The following is a 20598-nucleotide window of genomic DNA, read 5'->3' on the forward strand; positions in this document are numbered from 1 at the left end:
TAAAGGCAAATTATATATCAACAAAGGGTTATTTAGGAACGTTTACTTTCCCTGAGGGCTTATTTACTACAGTTATCAATAAAAAAAAAAAAGTCCTCAAAAACTCTACACTTCCATTTTCTATCAAATTATAATCCTAAACAGTCTTTAAAATAGTAATTTCACTGAAAAGGAAATGATACTATCTTCTAAAACTCTTTTCTATCCTAGCTTTTCTTGAAGGAAGGAAGGAGGGAAGAAGAGGGGAAATCTGTTTGTGTGCAGGGGACAATGATGCTAAGATCAACTATTTTTTAAGGTCAGTCACAATTTATTAAGGCAGAAGAAAAGTTTAGGCAACCTGGTCAAAATTCCACTTCTACCACTTATTCTCTGTATAGTTTCATGTAAATTGCATAATCTCCCTACAAGTAAGTCTTCCCAAAACATAAAACAGGCATTCAACAAAGTTTGGCTTAGTGTTCAGCCAAAATCAGCTTCAGCTTTAGCCTTAATCTTTAGAATGCCAAACAAGCAATTCATCATTTCAATTACAGTGCTAGTACCTCTGTACCTGTACCTGTCATATGACCATATGACATAAAGTTACTATCCTTTCTATATCAACATAAATAACATATGGAGGGTGCCTGAGTGGAGCAGTCAAGTGTCCGATTGTCAGTTTTGGCTCAGGTCATTTCAGGGACATGAGATAGAGCCCTGCATTGGGTTTGCTGGGCTCTGGGCTCACTGTGGAGTCTGTTTGACACACTCTCTCTCTCTCTGAAATAAATCTTAAAAAAATAAACATTGGTAGGCATTCTAGATACAGAATAAATATCTTACTGCTTTATATGGTGAAACTTTACTGGAAAACTGAAGTATAAATGTGCACTGTGTTGGAAGAATAAAATGCAGCAATTATTAGTGAGAACTGTGAAAGCCAAATTTAGATACAAACTTTCAAAACATTCAACAGGGACATAGATTTACACTTACTATGAACATTGAGAGAGCTATAACTAAATTTAAGAATAATACAGATTTTCTGAATACATATTTAATAAAAATATACAAGGTAGAAATAACCTTAAAAATTACATTATGTCATGATTCTAACCTTTACAGAAGGTTGTTTAGTATATTACCATATCACTAAACAAAACTTAAAAAAGGACTTAATTTTTTCCTTTTAAAAAATTTTTAAAGTCAGCCAATTAGCATATAATGTATTATTAATTTCAGAGGTAGAGCTCAGTGCTTCATCAGTCTTATACAATACCAGTGCTCACTCATTACATCACGTGCCCTCCTTAAGGCCATCACCCAGTTACTCTACCCCCCCCCCCCATCCACCGCCCTTCCAGCGACCCTCGGGTTGTTTCCTATGATTAAAAGTCTCTTATGGTTTGTCTCCCTCTCTGATTTCATCTTAGAATTGACTTAATTTTTAATTAATGATTTTAAGCTGTGAGTCTTTTAAGAAAAAGTCCTATTAGGAAATTCTTCACATTTTGACAAGAATGAAAAGCAAAATGTCAACTTTGCCATTTTAAAATCTCATGACAAAAGAATTTCCACAACCTGGTACAATATCCATGAAAAGATGAAAGGGTATGGAGAAAAACCTGAGGTCTCAAAACATATTTTATTCTCAATAATCAAACTTCAAAAGAGCTTCACTTATTGCTTTAAGATAAAAATTCCTTACAGTTTTGAGTCTAGGGACTTAAGCTTGTAGAGAATAACTTATAAATAGGGAATACTTACTTGGAATTTTAAAAATATGCAGTATAATTATTTGGAGTAAACTAAAAAGCTGACATATAGACTAGCATTCCTGCATGGCAACACCAAGTATTTAACGTTTGATTTTTTTTTAAATTATTTTTAAAATACTTCTTAGAATAATATTTTACAATTACTTTTGTATCCTATAAGTTCATCACACCTTAATTAGTGATATTTGACTTTGGCCTCAGAGGAATATTAATTTAACATCTGGTCATTTAGCATTTGTTGAAAATAAATGTAGGTTTGATGCATCACAGAAATTAGGATATAACAACAAAAAGAGTTGTGATATTTAAATAAAACTGTGTGTGTATGTTGTGGAGAGAGAAAAAGGCAGGGGAAAGAGGGTTTGTCTATCAGTTTTTCCTTATGCTAACAGTTATTGAGTGCTATGTAAATGTTTATGTTCATAAACATTCAATCCTAATAACTTTGCTAGGCATATTCTATTCTATAATATAACTAACTTGCATTCATGTATTTTGAAAACAGAATGTTAGGCCTTTTGAAGATGATTTTCATTGTGTGTGGGCCAAACATTTTCCATTGGAAAACAGCTGTCAAATAGAAAGCAAATGGTAAAACTAAATTAAATATAAAATGCTCCCTCTAAAGAAAAATTTCAGGAGTCTCTCTGTGCTGGTGCATTAAGTGTTATATGGGAAAAGAACACTCAGCAGGTCAGAGATAACTGAGTAATACTAGCTAACCTAACATTTTTGGCTTGAACAGTAACAAAATCTTGGTTTAAGAGATGGCTCCACGTCCTTTTAAGATCCATTATTTAACTCAAGTCTTACTTTCCATCTCTATTTTTCCATTTCTATCTACTTAAAACTGTTTAAACCTACCTATTTAGTGGAGTGGAGGGACAGGAAGAAAGTGGTTAAGATTTATAAGACATAAGGACTGAAATAGGCAGTCCTTCCAGAAATATTTTCTGTTCACTGGATTGCCAAAAGGATGTCTATACTAAGAAAGTACTCAATGGTCAAGTTACAAGAATGCTAAGCAAAACTAAAGTACTTTTTCATTTTTTTTTAATTATAGGATTTTCTAAAAGAATTTTTAACATACCAATGATCATTTTATAGTATGCATTATTTTCAGAATTCATTTCACCATAACGTCTATTTCCTGGGAGAGTTTCATAGTAGTAAAGTTCTACAAATTACACTACTGGTAACAGAGGAAGGAGAGATACCAGCTAGGGTCTACAGCAAATTCCTTATGAAGGAACAAGTAAAAAGGTCAAACTATATCTAACATGAAATCCAATCCTAAGAAAGACATACCACTCCCCAATAAAAATTTTAATTAAAAAATGAGAAAAAAAGAATGAAGAAAGATTACCCAGGAGTCAAAGCTACTTTTTTCCCCCCAAAAAGTAAAGCTTTAACACAACTTTTAGAGAACAAAGAAAATATAATCACAAATACCCAAACCATTTGATCCAGTTACGGAGGAAAGTCAAATTTTGTATCAAAATCAATAGGCTTATGTTTCTACTTGCTAGAAGTTACTATTATTTGATGGAAAAGGATTCACTCGCTTAAAATGTTTGGGAGGTCTAGATATGTGAGGCTCACCTCCTGTTCCCTCTTTCAGGAGCTGCTTCTTACAGAGGATGCCTTCTTCAGTGCTTTCCACTACATGCTACAGGTGAGGCCTACAGTTATCGAGAATTGCCTAGACTATTTGGAGAAGTCAGTCTCATTTAGGGACAGTGTCAGCAAGCCATTCTGCCTGCATATCTAAAGCCACATTCTTTAGTAAACTAATCAGTAAGAGAAAGCGGACATGTCTCTTGTCATATCAACCTGGTTCTGAATGAGGGTTTTAGGGAATGTTATTTTTATTGATTCCCTTAAAACCACCAAAAATTTTAGTATCAATTAACAATGCCTGGTGTAACAGCAGTATATACTAAATTACACAGCATTAAAATATATCTAGATCAATTTTATGGTTAGGAAGAATAAACTACAAAGAAGAAACTCTCAGCTCAAGCTATCTTCAAACCCTAAACTCAAACTCTCAGAATACTTTTAGGAATATCTAACAAATACAATTTATCACTAGTTACGAATTGCAAATTCCCTGAAACACAGTTTACTCTTTTTTAAAAAATACTTATTTTTAAAGATTTTATTTATTCATGAGAGACAGAGAGAGAGAGAAGAGAGAGAGAGAGACAGAGACACAGACAGAGGGAGAAGCAGGCTCCACACAGGGGAGCCTGATGTGGGACTTGATCCCGGGACTCCAGGATCAGGCCCTGGGCTGAAGGCGGCGCTAAACCGCTGAGCCACCTGGGCTGCCCCACAGTTTACTCTTTATGGCTCCCTATACACAAAACCTGCTGTTTTCTAAGTCACATGTATTTGTTTCCTCTGGAGAAAACCAAAGGTTGGATCTGTTTTCTATATAAAATTTCTAAAAGGTCAGCCTACACAAAACATTCCAGCATGTCAATAGATGGTCAAGTTATGGCTAAAACCCTTCTTTGTAGGATGGAAATAAGAGTTATACAGAGATTAACTATATTTTTAAAATATATATTATTTAGTTTGTAAGCCTATGGACCCATTTTTTAAAAAATCCATTATGAATAGTGTCCTCCACCTTAATAAATTATTAGAGTCACTTAAATGTCAGCCAGTTTGACACTATACAAACCTGATTACACTGCTTTAAAAAGATCACATTACTTTAAAATGGCGTACTGAGAAAAAAAAGTAAAATAAAATGGCTTGACAGTTTCTAAGATATATGACTTATGTTAGTGGCATACAATCAGATTGATTCATTCAACAACTCTATTGAACATGAGGTTAACCAGCAGTTACAAAGAAAAATCAAATACTTTTTTCTTTTTTGCCCTTGAGAGGCTCACAGACATTATTCTTGTATAATAAATGTTTTTATATATTCAAAGCTCCCCAGCAAAGTCAGAAACACTCACATGAGATAACAAGGATAATGTGTGCTGGTAGAATGGTGGCCTGGCCAATTGAAACAAGTGATGATAAAAACTAAATGCCCACTTTTTTGCTATCTGCCTACAATGTATAAAGTGGGCTTCCTGGGTAGAAGGTAATCAGGTATTTTTACTCAAGACAGGTTCTATACTTTCCTTCCTATGTGTCTCTCACTCCAACACTTCTCCCTAGCCACAGCCAGATTCTTCTCTGAACCTGTGTAAACTGCATGTTTTAGAAGCAGTCTAGTTAACTTCACCCTGGTTAAATCATAGCACACAGGTTGGGCTCCTTCTCAAGAGGACTTTTCCAACATACTGCCTTTTTTTTTTTTTTTTTTCCAACATACTGCCTTTTAAAAAAGCTTAATTTGTCGTGGCCTTCAAGAGAGTGGAAAGAATATTAAGTCAGAAATCCTTTTCTTTCTACTCTAAGCTAAGAGCAACATTTCTCAAAGTGTATTAAACTACATGTTTAAGTAAAATTAGTGTCAGACACAGAAAATGGCCATATTGATAAGTATCAAATACAAAAGAAAAAATTCATTTCACATACAGCATTTCTAGAAAAAAGCCTTCCAAGTGTGTTGTACAACAAAACGGCTTAAATACTACATACATGCCAATGATTCTAACTGGCTAAGTATTTCTATTACCCACTGCCAAACAATCAGATATTTACCAATATTACTTATGTCAGATTTAAATAATAAATGAATTCTAAATGAAAAATGTCTTTCTATGGATCCAAAGATTTTAATAAGTTCCAAGAGGGCAGAGAGTTTTGTCTTCTGTTCCTCATTAAATTTCCAGTACCTGGCATACAGGTGCATTAAATATTTGATTGAAACTTAAGAAATGGACACAAGGAATGATAAATGAGAGTTGTAAAAAATTTGCTGTGTGCTAGGAATTATGCTAGTAATAAAATTACTAGATCTATCCCAATCCTTATAACAATGATAGGACAGAGTTTCAAAATCAGGTCTGTATGTGCTCATGCTAAGTAAAATTTAAACCTTTAATGAAGGCATATGTAGTATTCCATATTTTCAAAGTACACATATACACATATAAATTTTATATTACTGGGTTGCCTGGTGGCTCAATTGGTTAAGCGACTGCCTTTGGCTCAGGTCATGATCCCAGGGTCCTGGAATTTAGCCCCATGTCAAGCTCTCTGCTCAGCGGGGAGCCTGCTTCTCCCTCTCCCTCTGCCTGCCGCTCCCCAGGCTTGTGCTAGAGCTCTCTCGCTCTGTCAAATAAATAAAGAAAATCTTAAAAAAAAAAAAAAATTACGTTACTGGATGACGGTTTCTACATAATGCAACCATAAAGCCTACAATGTAATCAAGTATATAAAAGATGCTCTTAATCTAGAGAGACAATATAAATCAAATACATAAATAAAAGTATGTTAACATGTTTTGTCCTTTGTGGGTAAGACTACTGACAACCGCAAACCAAACCAACAGTTAATTTATAGTCAAATTAATCAAGGCTAATTCTTTGTTAAACAATCAAGTGGTTATTTTCAATAATAACAGGATCTGTAGGTGTTTCTATTATAACATTTTATACTTGAGTTAACCTTTAAGTTATAGTCTCCAAAATATTTAGAGTATTAAGCCATTTCACTTTTTTCTTTTTAAAGATTTTATTTTTTGAGAGAGAGAGAGCGAGCGAGCACGCGCGCCAGGGGAGGAGCAGAGGGAGAGGGACAAGCAGACTCCATACAAGTACAGAGCCCAGTGCAGGGCTCAATCCCATGATCCTCAGATTATGACCTTAGCAGAAATCAAGTCAGATGCTTAACCCATCAAGCCACCCAGGTGCCCTAAACCATTTTACTTTTTAACAATAAAGTCTCAATAAGAAGAAAATAGGCAAAAATAACCCAAAGTATGACTTTCTGAAACATTTTTAAATTTTACTGAAAAATGTCACATATACAAAAAAGATTTATGAACAAATACCCCTGTATCTACCACACAAACTAAGAAAAGTATCAGTAAGGTGATCATATAATTAACAACCTAAACTGGAACACGTGAGAAGGGTAAAGCTATTAAAAATTACAGCAGCACCATAAGCATAAACTGAAACTATCTCCAGCAAGTCAGAACCTATGGTTTTACCTCATTTATCAGTGGCTTTAGAAGCCCCTTGATTGCTCCTTCAAGTTCACATCCTCCTTTCAATAAGTAAACCATGAAACTAAATATATTCATCCATCTTACTATTAATGAATATTTTTTCCTTGTTTGCTATTATGAACTTTTTTTAAAAAAAACATTTATTTATTTTAGAGAGAGAGACTGCATGAGCGGGAAGGGCAGCATGAGAGGGAGAGACAATCTCAAGCACACTTCCCATTAAGAGCAGAGAAGAGCCAGGGCTTGATCTCAGGACACTGAGATCACTACATGAGCTGAAACCAAGAGTTGGATGTGCCACTTAGGTGCCCCTATTATGAATATTCTTAAACATTGTCTCCTAACTAGATGTCTCCTGGCACACAAGAGTTTGTTTCTTCAAGGTATTTCACAAGGAGTGGATCTTCTAAGTTACAGGGCAGTGTGTATTCAATTTTAAGAATATGGCAGTAGGTGAGCTAATCTTACACATCTATTTTCGTTTAGTTTTTTCCATTTATAAAACTTTCCTTTATAATCTGTTTTGTTTTGGTGTGTTATGCGTAAGGAAAACCTAATTTTTTTCCCTTCCAATAACTACTGTTCACAATTCTGTACATTGAAAAATCAATCCTTTCCCAGTTGGCTTATTAGATTTCCCCTAAAATCAAGTTCTTATACAAACAAGAGTCCGTGTCAGCTACTGTGTTCTATTAGGCTGATACAGTTGATACCCATTAGGACCACATGAGCAATCAACACAGTTCAAGAAAATATTTAGTGACCAGAATATTTGTGCCCAGGATTTATTTTCTCATTATTTATTTTCAGGGCCATAGGTTACGACACTTAAGCCTTTTAATTCATTCCATCATTTTCAAACTTTTTTTCAAAACTATTAAATGCTTGAAGGAACTTGTGAAGCACTTTTTATCCTGGGGTTCCATAAAGATAAAAAACCACACTCTTTCTCCAGACAAAACACAATATATAGGCATATTCCTCACTATCTGAACTCCCACTAAAGGAATATTTGCTATAATGATTTGCAAGAAGTGTTAATATAAAATTTCCTGTGTGTACGCTTGCACCAGTGAAAATGTACAAGGGTCCATGGGACAAAGAGTGATACAACTGTACCCAAGCTGTTCTTACAGAATACTGTCTCCTATTCAAGTTATTTAAAGGTATTGCTCATTATCCCCATTTTCTTCTCATCATCTTGAGAGTTTTTTATTATTTATGTTCTAGTATAAGCTCCATGCATTGAGAACACAGTTCAAACGTGATAATGAATAGTATTTCTGAGTCCTTCACACAACTAATGAATTCATAAAAATGTTAAATAATCAGTTAATATTTTTAAATGCTTTATTTACACTGAAATCTTTGGTGGATAGGTAAGTGCTAGTTATACCTGGGAAAACTGGGATTTGCAAGGGCTGGAAACATATTATTAATTTTCTCACATAAAATTAAAGAACATAAACCAGATACAATCTGAAAATTTGCTACTCAACAAGCTTTTAATAATAGATTTGATTCAGACAATGAATCCTGAAACTTCATCTGAGAAATTAACGTCATATTCCATCCTTGTTTCTGATTATATCCAGTTAATCTTGGAAGTTGTGGGTTTTCCCCAAGTCTTATTTATACATAGCCTCTAATAGTATGCTAAATAACATTCAGCTTTTCTTATTCTTGAAAAGCATAGGACTGTTTATTCCTAGTTATGACAACCCTACACAGCAAATGCTCTACAAACAAAAGATGCTGTTAACATAATAATCAAATACATAAGCAAAATTATTTTAAATCTGGAGACTTAGCAATACTTAGGTCATACCAACATGTACACATGATACTGTGTGGTACACATTAAGGGGTCTTTTGAAAAGGTCATCTGAGTTTATACAACCAAAACCCTTCAAAACCAAAACCAAACAAACCCCTAATCATTTCATCTGCTACACCAAAATAACAATTTTCCAAATGAATAGGGAAAATCAGTTTTGCCCACAACTAGATCCTGTTCTCTACCATCTTACTTTTTCTTGCGAAAATGTCCTTAAGTGAGTATGTGATGAGACACAATATAGAAATGAATAAGATAATATTCTTGCCATTAGTATCTAACACTGTGCCTGGCATGTAGTATGCACTCAATGTATGTTTGTCTACCGAATGAATGATGACTGAATCACCTGACACGTTAAGATTTTTCTTCTAATAGCTAGTTCTTTTTCTATCCACAGAAAAAATATTAACTCAAGAAAAACCAAACAAAATCTTACCCACAGTCTGGAGCTGGACACCACCTACAATCAGGATCTGCAACAAGCCACCGTCTAAGCATAAATTCTTCATATTTTTCCATCAAGACATCATCACTTAATATCAAGCGAATATCATGGGGATTAAACCGTTCAGTACATTCTGGGCAACTGATATTAACTCTACTTTCAGAAATTTCTATCCTTAGATATTGTCGTAAGCAATCCACACAAGATCTATGATGACAAGTCATTATCTCAGGAAATCTGTCTTTAGAATGCCGCAAAAGGCACAAAGGGCACTCTATAAAGTCTCCAATTTGTTTGCTGATAGAAGTTAATCCATTGTCAGAAGAGGTATTTGTAGAGAAAATGGAGTTCTTATCAGTACACATTTCAGAATGTATACTTTCAATGCTTGCAATTCCATCCACCCCGCCATTTAGCTCCCTGGATTTACGTTTGTTATCCTTTTTCCTCCGAAACAGAGAGCCTATTGAAATTCTTCTTTTTTTGGGTGCCTTTTTCACTGAAGGCAAGCTTACAGATGAAGCAGAAGACTGAAGATCACGATCTGAACCCATTTGCCGATGTAAACTCATGTCTAAAATGCTCATTAGAATGGAGTCAGGATCCGTGTTTATACACAGCCCTTCATTATATTTAGAGATAAAACCTATTTCTTGCTCTTGCATTCAGATTAAGCCATGATGTAAGAGAATCCTACTTGGTTCTTTCAGAGAATTCTTGAAAAAGCTTGACTCACAGAAGACTATTATCATAGATGGTCTGAAAAACAAAACACAACACCAAGATCATTTTATTGTATTCTTAGTCTGCATGTTTTTAAAATAAACTTAAACCTTACTATGCAACTTCAAACCAGTATGTTCTTTAATTAGGTGGTTTTTTTTTAATAAGACCAATTTACTTAGTCTATATGAGAATGTAAGAGTATATATACAGTGAGCACTAAAACAAGGATATTCCTTAATCTTAATTTAAAAAAACTCTAGATTTGAGCTGACCTTATTAAAATCTCATAAAAAATTTTGATCATTTTCACTGAGATCTCAATGATTCCCTGCTGCTTTTAAGAGTTCTTTTTAACTGACAATAAAATATACATGCAAATATGAAGGATTATTAAGTATAGCTTATACAATCGTAAGAGCAAAGTGTGTGTGAGCTCTTACTTTGACAGATGTGATGACTTGTCAAGTTACAGGAATTCATACAACATAATGATATATCACAAGGCTGGATACAAAGACGTGGAGCAGGATACAGTCCAGAAAAAAGTCCCACATATATGCAGATACTTGAGTTAGGTCAAAGGTGATATTACTGAGCATGAAGAATGGCTTTTTCAAAAACAAAACAAACAACATAATATTATTTAACTGGTTACCATCTGAGAAAAGGAACTTAACCTAAAGCTGCTCACCTCATGCATAAAAATCAATTCCAACTGGTTCACAGATTTATGTATGAAAAATAAAATCATGAAGCTTCCAGAAGTCAAAAGAAGAGAATATTTCTGTGAAAGATTTCTTAAATATACAAAAGTACTAACCATAAAAGAAAAGACTGACAAATTGGAGTATAATAAACTCACCAGACAGTATTAAGGGAGTGGAACAATACATTTGCCACATATTACTAACTAATAAAGGACCAAGTACCCAGAATACGGAAAGAACACTAACAAATCAGTAAGACAAAACAATCAAAAAGAAAAATGGGCAAAGGATTTAACAGGCACTTAACAAAGGATATGAAAAAGTGCTCAATAATATTTGTCATCAGAGGGGTATACATTAAAGCCTTGTTGAGACACACACCCAGCAGGATGCCTAAAATTCAGACCGATATTTCTAGATATTAACAAAGATATGGATTGCTGGTCAGAGCATAAAATGACACGACTACTTTGTTTAACAGTATTTACCAAATTTGAACACATAGATACTCCATCACCCAATTACACTACTAGAAGTAACTGCTAAGAGAAATGAATGCATACATGCACCAAAAGAGATACATAACAATATTAATAGCAGCATTAGGCCTAACAAACCAAAATACTAGATGCAACCCACACTCTTCCAACAATAGAATTGTATAAATTCACATTCTAGTATACTAGAAATCAATGAAAATAAACAAAATACTGCTTCACACAAAACAAGAATGAATCTCACACAGAAGACGGCACACTGTATGTATAACTCTATTTAAATAAAGTTAAAACCAGGCAGAACTAATCTATGATGATAGAAGTAAGAAGTATAGCTACCTTTTGTGGGGATGCACAAAGGGCACTTGGACATATGTAGTAGTTACAAAGGTATGTTCATTTTGTGATAAATCGCTGACCTACAAACTCACGTTTAATACACTTTACTGAATGATTGTTATATCACACACACACACACACACACAAAAAAAAGCTTCTTGAGCTGGTATCTACACATATCCTTGAGAAAGTCATATTGATTTCCCAAACAAAATCTAGAAAACATTTCACTCAGGTAAACATCAGTTTATATTTTCCCATTATTTGCAACAGTCTGTTAAGTCTGAGGAAAATATAGGGTGTAACAGTAGGTTTTACTAAAATTTTCTGCATATTTTCTTCCATGTTTTTATTTTATCTTGCAACTTAAAATAGCTTCTTTACTCCACAGTGCAATATATTTATCATAGACGGGAACTACAGAGGGAATCTATTTTGGGGAACTTATCATAAGAATTTGTCGGGACACCTGGGTGGCTCAGCAGTTGAGCGTCTGCCTTCAGCTCAGGCCGTGATCCAGAGTCTCAGTATCGAGTCCCACATCGGGCTCCTGCATGGAGCCTGCTTCTCCTCCCTCTGCCTATGTCTCTGCCTCTTTCTGTGTCTCTCATAAATAAATAAATAAAATCTTTAAAAAAAAAAAAGAATTGGTCACTTAAAGTAGTAAACCAATGGTACTTTGACAGTATCACCTGGGAAATTTTTCAAACTACACACTTTAAGATCGCCATATATTTTTTTTTCCTCCAAAGGAGAACCCTGTGAGAGTGAAGTACGTTAAAAAAAAAAAAAAAAAAAGGATTAAAGAGAGAGAGAGAGATCATGCACACATGCCCAGAGGTGGGGGTGAGGGACAGAAGGAAAGGGAGAAAGAATCTCAAGCAGACTCCCAGCTGAGCACAGCGCCTGACATGGGGCTTGATTCCCATGACCTGAGCCAAAATCAAGAGTCAGATGCTCCACCAACTGAGCCACCCAGGCTCCTCTAGAAGTACTCTTTTTTTTTTTTTTTAATTTTTATTTATTTATGATAGTCACAGAGAGAGAGAGAGAGAGAGAGAGAGAGAGGCAGAGACATAAGCAGGCTCCATGCACCAGGAGCCCGACATGGGATTTGATCCCGGGTCTCCAGGATCGTGCCCTGGGCCAAAGGCAGGCGCTAAACCACTGCGCCACCCAGGGATCCCTAGAAGTACTCTTAATACTTAAAGTAGGATAACATGGGCAAACTGTGACATCCTATTTAGGAAATACTCCTAAAACATTGTGCATATATACAAATATGCCTCAAAGTAAAGATAAATCTGAAAACTAAAACTTTAATATTTCTATACTGTAAAAAATAACACACTGGGGCACCTGGGTGGATCAGTGGTTCAGTGTCTGCCTTTGGTTCAGGACATGATCTCAGGGGATCAAGTCCTGCATCGGGATCCCTGCAAGAAGCCTGCTTCTCTCTCTGCCTCTCTCTCTCTGTTTCTCATGAATAAATAAAATCTTAAAAAAAAAAAAAAAAAAAAACCCACCAAACCTATAACACAGAAAGACAATGATAAATTATAAAAACATGTATAACAATGAACAGATTTCCCTACTATACAAACAGCTTTCACACATAAGATACAAGGACAATGGAGAAAAGAATTACAAAAATGAGAAAGATAGGATACAGTTTTTAACAGGGATACAGTTTTTAACAACAATCACAACTAAAGAAATGAAAATTCAAACATTATACACCCTCTTTGTGCACATTAGATTGCAAAGATTGTGAAGGGTTGGTGAGAGTGTACCGAAATATACATCTTATATACTGTTGGGAGTATAAATCAGCATTATTTGGGGAAACCAATTTGGCATTATCTATTAAATATAAAATGGAAATTTTTTTAATGATTTTATTTATTCATTCATGAGAAACACTGAGAGGCAGACACATAGGCTAAGAGAAAAGCAGGCTCCATGAGGGGAGCCTGATGTAGGACTCAATCCCAGGACCCCAGGATCACGACCTAAGCCCAAGGCAGACAGTCAACCACTGAGCCACCCAGGTACCCCAAAATGGAAATATTCTTTAGCCAGCAATTCTACGTGTAAAACTTATCCTTCAGAAAATATAAGGACACAGGTGTGCAAAGACAATGTGCAAGGAAATTCACTACAGCTTAGTTGATGGAAACAAACAAGACCAAAAAACCCACACACAACCTGAAAATAACTAAGTGTCTAACAGGGGACTGGTAAAAATAATTAAACCAACCACAATGTATGTGTAATGATATGGAAAGCACTCTCTACATAATGCTGAGAAAATAACTGCAAAATAGTGTGTATGAAGGCATTTATGGAAAAAAACATATCTACTCAGGATTACATATACATATGCAATTTCAGGAAAAATGTTAAATCATTGACAATGGCTACCTTGAGGAATACAATCTAGTATTGACTTTCTGCCTTCTGCAGAGTTTAAAACTGTATCATAAGCATCTACTAGAGTTAAAAAAACAAAAACTAATTGAACCCCACAATTAACAAGAAACATATTTTGCCCTAAAGCTAACCAATCAAAATAAGGATGGGTTCCAGAGTTTGTGTGTTTTATATTTAGGTCAGTCATTTAGTGGCAGACTCTGATTAAGAACCACTAATACTAAGGAGACTTAAAACACTCTCACTTAAAAAAACTACATGGGCTTTGCCTCTGAAACAAGGCTCCTTGTTTTTCATTACTCTAGGTACAAAAAATAAAAGTTCCAACAAAAACAACTCAGCTTATTAGTCATTGTCAACCTAAAAGGATTACGGTGAGGTATCTCATAACCTATGGCATAGGTTTGATGAAAGACTTAAAAATCCACATAATTTAATGACTATCCTTCTGCAGAAATAATCCATGGAACTATCTATAAGGCATGTAACTGAAGAGTATTAGGAATGTCTCAATCAAGGGAACTTTGGCTAACTTAGGATTTCTAAGACTACATCCTAAACTGCTTAAAAAAAAAGTACTACAGAAATTCTGCCAATTTGAACAGATGACAAAACGTGTGAAATTAAAAAAAAAAAACTTTCAATGATTCAGGAACTTATTTTTAGAAAAAGTTGACTTCATTCTCCAGTGAAAAATAAAAATCTATTATTTGCATGATTTAATATAGTACTATTCTTTCTGAACTCAACTTTTTTGAAGTAAACTATCAATTATCAACTACATGAATTTGTATTATGTTCTGCCTCAGAAATGTTCACACCATTAAGATAAAAATATTATTTGAGGGTTTTTTTTTTTTTTAAGATTTTATTTATTTATTCATGAGAGACACAGAGAGAGAGAGGCAGAGACACAGGCAGAGGAAGAAGCAGGCTCCATACAGGGAGCCTGATGTGGGGACTCGATTCCCGGTCTCCAGGATCAGGCCCTGGGCTGAAGGCTGCACTAAACTGCTGAGCCACCTGGGCTGCCCCTACTATTTGAGTTTTAAAACAAATGTCTGAAAAAAATAAAAATAAAAATAAATAAATGTCTGGGCTACAGGTTGGAAAAAGAATGGAAAATATATTGCATATAATAATACCACTATATATTAGAGTTTAGAAGTCCTTTTTATCTGTGCCTTAATTCAAACCTCACTACTCTAAAATAGGTATTATTAATCTTATTTGATAGGAAAGCTGAAGTTCAGAGAGAGTAAATATTGCGAGGTTAGTAAATGATTGGGAGTCAAATTCAGGTGTTCTGATACCTCAGCCTCAGTACCATCATCTGCCTACAGTTATCTTCATGAAACAACTTCTCTAGTCACTATCAACATTTCAAAAATTATCTCAGAAAATAAGACAATCACATCTTGCACATCATCTAGGGCTGGTCTTAACTATCCTTCAACTCCATTATCTCACTCCAGCCATTCCTCCTGTCTGAAATGCCACTCCTTTTCTCTCCTCCTAACCAAACTATACTCAACTTTTATAACTCAGATGAAACTTCATTTTGTTCACTTTTTTCCCAATTATCTTTAATTTTTAAATAAGGTTTTTAAGGTAGAACTTGAATATTTGTGATTTAATACAATAGAGCCAAGATGGTGTCATGAACATAAAACATAATGAACAAATGCCAAATGAGTATTTCTTAAAATGACACACTGTTACTGAAGTGATACTATTCCTTAGCCACAAGAAAGTATCAGTCTTGTTATTCCACTGTCATACCTCCTAGGAACATATGTACTCAATTTTTATTTTATTTTTTTATTTTTTAAAGATTTTATTTATTTATTCATAGACACCGAGAGAGGCAGAGACACAGGCAGAGGGAGAAGCAGGCTCCATGCAGGGAGCCCGATGTGGGACTCGATCCCGGGTCTCCAGGATCACATCCCAGGCTGCAAGCGGCGCCAAACTGCTGCGCCACCAAACTGCTGCGCCACGGGGGCTGCCTTCAATTTTTTTAAAGGTCCAATTAGTTCATAATAGGTTAACAAAGAGAAGTATCAGTCCACTGTATTAAGATATTATACACAAAAGCTTAGATATTTATATGATAGAATAGTACACACCATTTCAGAGAAGGAAGAGATGATAAAAGGCAGTAAATGTACTAGTGACATAATTTGAATTATCTCCAATTTCTAATAATCCCCAATCTTGGAAGCTCTTTAAACTGATGTCCTACAAGATTCCATCAAAATCCTAGAGGAGAACATAGGCAACACCCTTTTTGAACTCGGCCACAGTAACTTCTTGCAAGATACATCCATGAAGGCAAAAGAAACAAAAGCAAAAATTAACTATTGGGACTTCATCAAGATAAGAAGCTTTTGCACAGCAAAGGATACAGTCAACAAAACTAAAAGATAACCTACAGAATGGGAGAAGATATTTGCAAGTGACCTATCAGATAAAGGGCTAGTTTCCAAGATCTATAAAGAACTTATTAAACTCAACACCATAGAAACAAACAATCCAATCATGAAATGGGCAAAAGACATGAACAGAAATCTCACAGAGGAAGACATAGACATGGCCAACATGCACATGAGAAAATGCTCTGCATCACTTGCCATCAGGGAAATACAAATCAAAACCACAATGAGATACCACCTCACACCAGTGAGATTGGGGAAAATTAACAAGGCAGGAAACCACAAATGTTGGAGAGGATGCGGAGAAAAGGGAACCCTCTTACACTGTTGGTGGGAATGTGAACTGGTGCAGCCACTCTGGAAAACTGTGTGGAGGTTCCTCAAACAGTTAAAAATAGACCTGCCCTACGACCCAGCAATTGCACTGTTGGGGATTTACCCCAAAGATACAGATGCAATGAAACGCCGGGACACTTGCACCCCGATGTTTAGAGCAGCAATGTCCACAATAGCCAAACTGTGGAAGGAGCCTCGGTGTCCATCGAAAGATGAATGGATAAAGAAGATGTGGTTTATGTATACAATGGAATATTACTCAGCCATTAGAAATGACAAATACCCACCATTTGCTTCAACGTGGATGGAACTGAAGGGTATTATGCTGAGTGAAGTAAGTCAATTGGAGAAGGACAAACATTATATGTTCTCATTCATTTGGGGAATATAAGAATAGAAGGGAAGGGAGAAGAAATGTGTGGGAAATATCAGAAAGGGAGACAGAACATAAAGACTCCTAACTCTGGGAAACGAACTAGGGGTGGTGGAAGGGGAGGAGGGCAATGGGTGATGGGCACTGAGGGGGGCACTTGACGGGATGAGCACTGGGTGTTGGTGTTATTCTGTATGTTGGCAAATTGAACACCAATAAAAAAATAAATTTATTATTAAAAAAATAAAAAATAAACTGATGTCCTAGCACAAGGATTTGTCAGGCTGTAATGCATTGATAATATAAAGTAATGAGGGTTGAAAAGACAGTTGGGCTCCATAATGTTATGGTCATTGGTTTAGTGGGAATGCCCAAAATAAAAGCAGGGATGTAATTAGAGATACTAGAAGAGTTTAGTTACTGAAATAGAAAAGAATAAAACACAAGTAGATCCTAAAGTATGTATTTTCAACTAAGTATCTACAATCATAATCATTGTCACACCAATGTCACAACGTATTCTAGTCACTTGTTAATTAAGCTATGAGAAAGGTCTCTCCTTTCCCTCTTTCTCAGTCTAGCATAACTCCAACAAGTAACCAAGACTGCAAATTGCTGCTACACACTCATGCCCCTAAAGAAAATGGTTAGGGAAATTAGTTTTATTGCTGGCAAAGGAGCCCAATTCCTGACCTTCAATGGACTTCAACTGAAGAACAGCACTTAAGTCTAGTATTGAGAAGGACAGACTCACATCTGCTCATCTAACCTTCAGTGTTAACCTTCAGTTCAGTGTTCATATCCCTTAACATCAAGATCTCTTGGTTCTTACCTTTTTCTACCTTTTTTGGGGGGAGGAGGGGGAGGAAGGGGGGAAGAGAGAGAGAAAGAGAATCTTAAAGCAGCCTTCACACCCAGTGCAGTCAGTGCAGTACCAGCCACGGGGCTCAATCTCACAACCTTGACATCATGACATGAGCCGAGATCAAGAGTTGGATGCTTGCTTAACTGAGGTGCCCCTACTTTTTTCTACCTCTTGAGAATATTTAAGGAATTATGAAATAGGAATGGCCAAAAACAAAGGTATTTCTACTAACATGTGTCAAAACTTTGTAGACTAAAAATTTAGTAAAAGTGCTGGTAACTTTGTGCTGACTCATTAAATACATCTAATTTGACACACTATTTTTAATACTTTGTAAAAATTACAGAAATTGAGCATTCTAGTTGAAGCATCTGATCAACAATTACAATACTGTTTTAAATGAAAATATGTACCAGATTTTAAACACTCAATTTATAAACACAGGATAGACAAGAACAGTCAGAAAGCTCAAATCCATACAAATAGTACTATATCTATTGTTTAAGAAAAGTGGTATGTGTCAGTCAGGGTCCTGGCAAAAACCAAAGTACTCTCAAAGAGGTAACTGAGGGGCACATTTTAAAAAGTGTGGGCAGGGTTAAAGGAACCAAACAGGGATGGCAAAGTACTCAGGAACCCACTGCCACCCTTTGGAATGAAGGGGCAGGAGGGAGCAATTACTGAAGAGAAGTTGTGCAATAGCAACTGGAAGAATAACATCCAGCTTCTCTCTGTCGCTCTCCAATACCCTGCCAATGCCTCACACTGCTTAAGTCCAACAAAGGAGACCAAATGAGGCAGTTCAAGTCAACTACCTTTGGGGCTCAGAGCAAGGCAGAGAAGGGGTAAGAGAGGATCTGGAGGGGCAAATAAAAAAAGAAATCCAATACTGGATGTAAAAAAAAAAAAAAAAAAAGAGGAGAATTTGGGAGTCAAGACCTGGTTTAGCTACATTAAGTTACAAAATCCCTGTATAAAGAATATCACTGAGTCTTTATCTCTAACTACAAAATATGGATGATACCATACAGACAGATATTAGGGGAACAAAGTGAAGCTGACATGTGCTAAATACCTAACAAAACAGCACTATATTAAATGTTAGCTGAGATGAAATATAAGACAAACTTTGTATCCTGGTGCCTAACAATGTGTAATTTATAGCAGATTCCCAATAAACTCTGGTTAAATTATGATGTAGAACACACATAAGTGGAAATGAGGAACTGAGACGATTCTGTTTATATTTTTACTTTTGGTTTGCTATCACTGTGCAATCCTTATTAAGGAATACAATCTTACTATATTCAGCTTTTTACACTGTGAAAAGATAAGAACCTTTATCCCAGGAGTGCTATAGGAGAAAAAAAAAAACATGTTAAGTATCTTGACACCATGTCACCTCAAGAACTATAGATTTAAGATTTCTCCCAATTGTAAACATCTCCTAACCGCAAACACTTCGATAGCACCCAACTGTCACCCACATGCTAAATGATTTAAAATGAATGAGAGAGTATTCTGGAAATGCAGAAGGCTGGGCAAAAAAAGTTTACAGACAATCACTTCCCAAGAGAAAACTGCATTATACTCTTGATCTGTTTTTGCCTCTGTTATTCAGCTAAAATTAGGTTTCTTCTGTTACTTCTCAGAAGGTTAAAATATAGAGAAAATCCAACGATTTTGTGTTGATGGTCTAAAGATTAAGTATAAGAGCAAAAAGTATCTACAACTTCTAATTTCAATTTTTTTCTTTTCAATGTCTGACACCCAGATGTTCAGCATCTCTAAAAACTTGCATGTAATAAAAGTAGCACGGAACAACATGACTAGCATTGTTGAAAAGAACAGTCAAATACAAAGTCATTTTTTGTTTGTTTTTAAGTGAGGAGGAAATAAACAGAGCCCCATCTAGTGGTCACTAATTTTGGTTGCTAGCGAAGCCTGCGCTATCTTACATTCAAGGGAAAGAGTCAACAAAGAAGATAAACAAAACTTTCTATTTTAAATATTGTATTCTGTATTAAAAAGCATAACAGGCTATTAAGCTGCTTCGTAGCAATATATATTTAGGTTGTAAAGTTGGGAGAAAATAAGGAATAAAAAGCTTTTTAATTTAAATAGCTATATATTTGGTATTATATGTGAGACCAGGAGACAAAGAGGGATATTTGCTTTGGTGGCAATGATATTTTTAGTATTTCTCACATGTTTACAAGTCATTTGTATTTCACTTTCTGTGGCCTAACCACATGCTCATATCCCACTGTTGGTATTTTCCTTACTGATGTGTAAACTTACTTATATATAAAGAACACTTGCTTTTATGTGTCAAAACTTTAAAAAATTGTTCTTGATTGTATGGCAATTTTCCAATACAGGTATTTCAAATTTTCTTAATGAGTTCAAAATCACTTATCTTTCTCTTTATGAGTCTTGGGCTCTATACCTGTCTTGGAAGAATCTTGCTTACTCCAAGAGTATATTTTAAAAATTCTCTTATGTTTCTTTCTGTTACTTCTATAGTTTATCTTTTTGCTTAAATCTTTCATCCATTTCAATTCATTTTAATGTTAGGAATAGGTGAGATCAAAATTTGATGTTATCTAAATAGCTAGTCAGTTACCTCAACACCAGTTGTTGAATCATGATCTCTTTTTCACCCACAATCTCTATTTAAATAAGCTACATTT

General features: G+C 35.3%; 1 protein-coding gene and 1 long non-coding RNA gene across 4 annotated transcripts in view; one reads left to right on the forward strand and one right to left on the reverse strand.

Annotated features, from left to right (window-relative positions):
• Positions 1-20598, reverse strand: part of RNF19A (ring finger protein 19A, RBR E3 ubiquitin protein ligase) — a 52557-nt gene that overhangs the window by 17848 nt on the left and 14111 nt on the right. Inside the window, exons 2-3 of one of the 3 annotated variants that reach the window (XM_038555199.1) lie at positions 10361-10528; positions 9186-9953 (exon numbers count right to left, since the gene is read on the reverse strand). In XM_038555199.1, coding sequence (XP_038411127.1) covers positions 9186-9859 — 674 coding nt within the window. In that variant the 5' untranslated portion in view covers positions 9860-9953; positions 10361-10528. Of the gene's footprint in view, positions 1-9185; positions 9954-10360; positions 10529-20598 lie in introns of those variants that run through there. The other 2 variants (XM_038555200.1, XM_038555198.1) reach the window with 2 other exon arrangements.
• On the forward strand, positions 209-10141 carry LOC119874424. The gene is made up of 3 exons (XR_005368425.1): positions 209-298; positions 3382-3435; positions 9147-10141. It is a non-coding gene; the product is annotated as an uncharacterized LOC119874424 (long non-coding RNA).

The sequence above is a fragment of the Canis lupus genome, chromosome 13 (assembly GCF_011100685.1).
Source record: "Canis lupus familiaris isolate Mischka breed German Shepherd chromosome 13, alternate assembly UU_Cfam_GSD_1.0, whole genome shotgun sequence".
NCBI classification, from domain to species: Eukaryota; Metazoa; Chordata; class Mammalia; order Carnivora; family Canidae; genus Canis; species Canis lupus.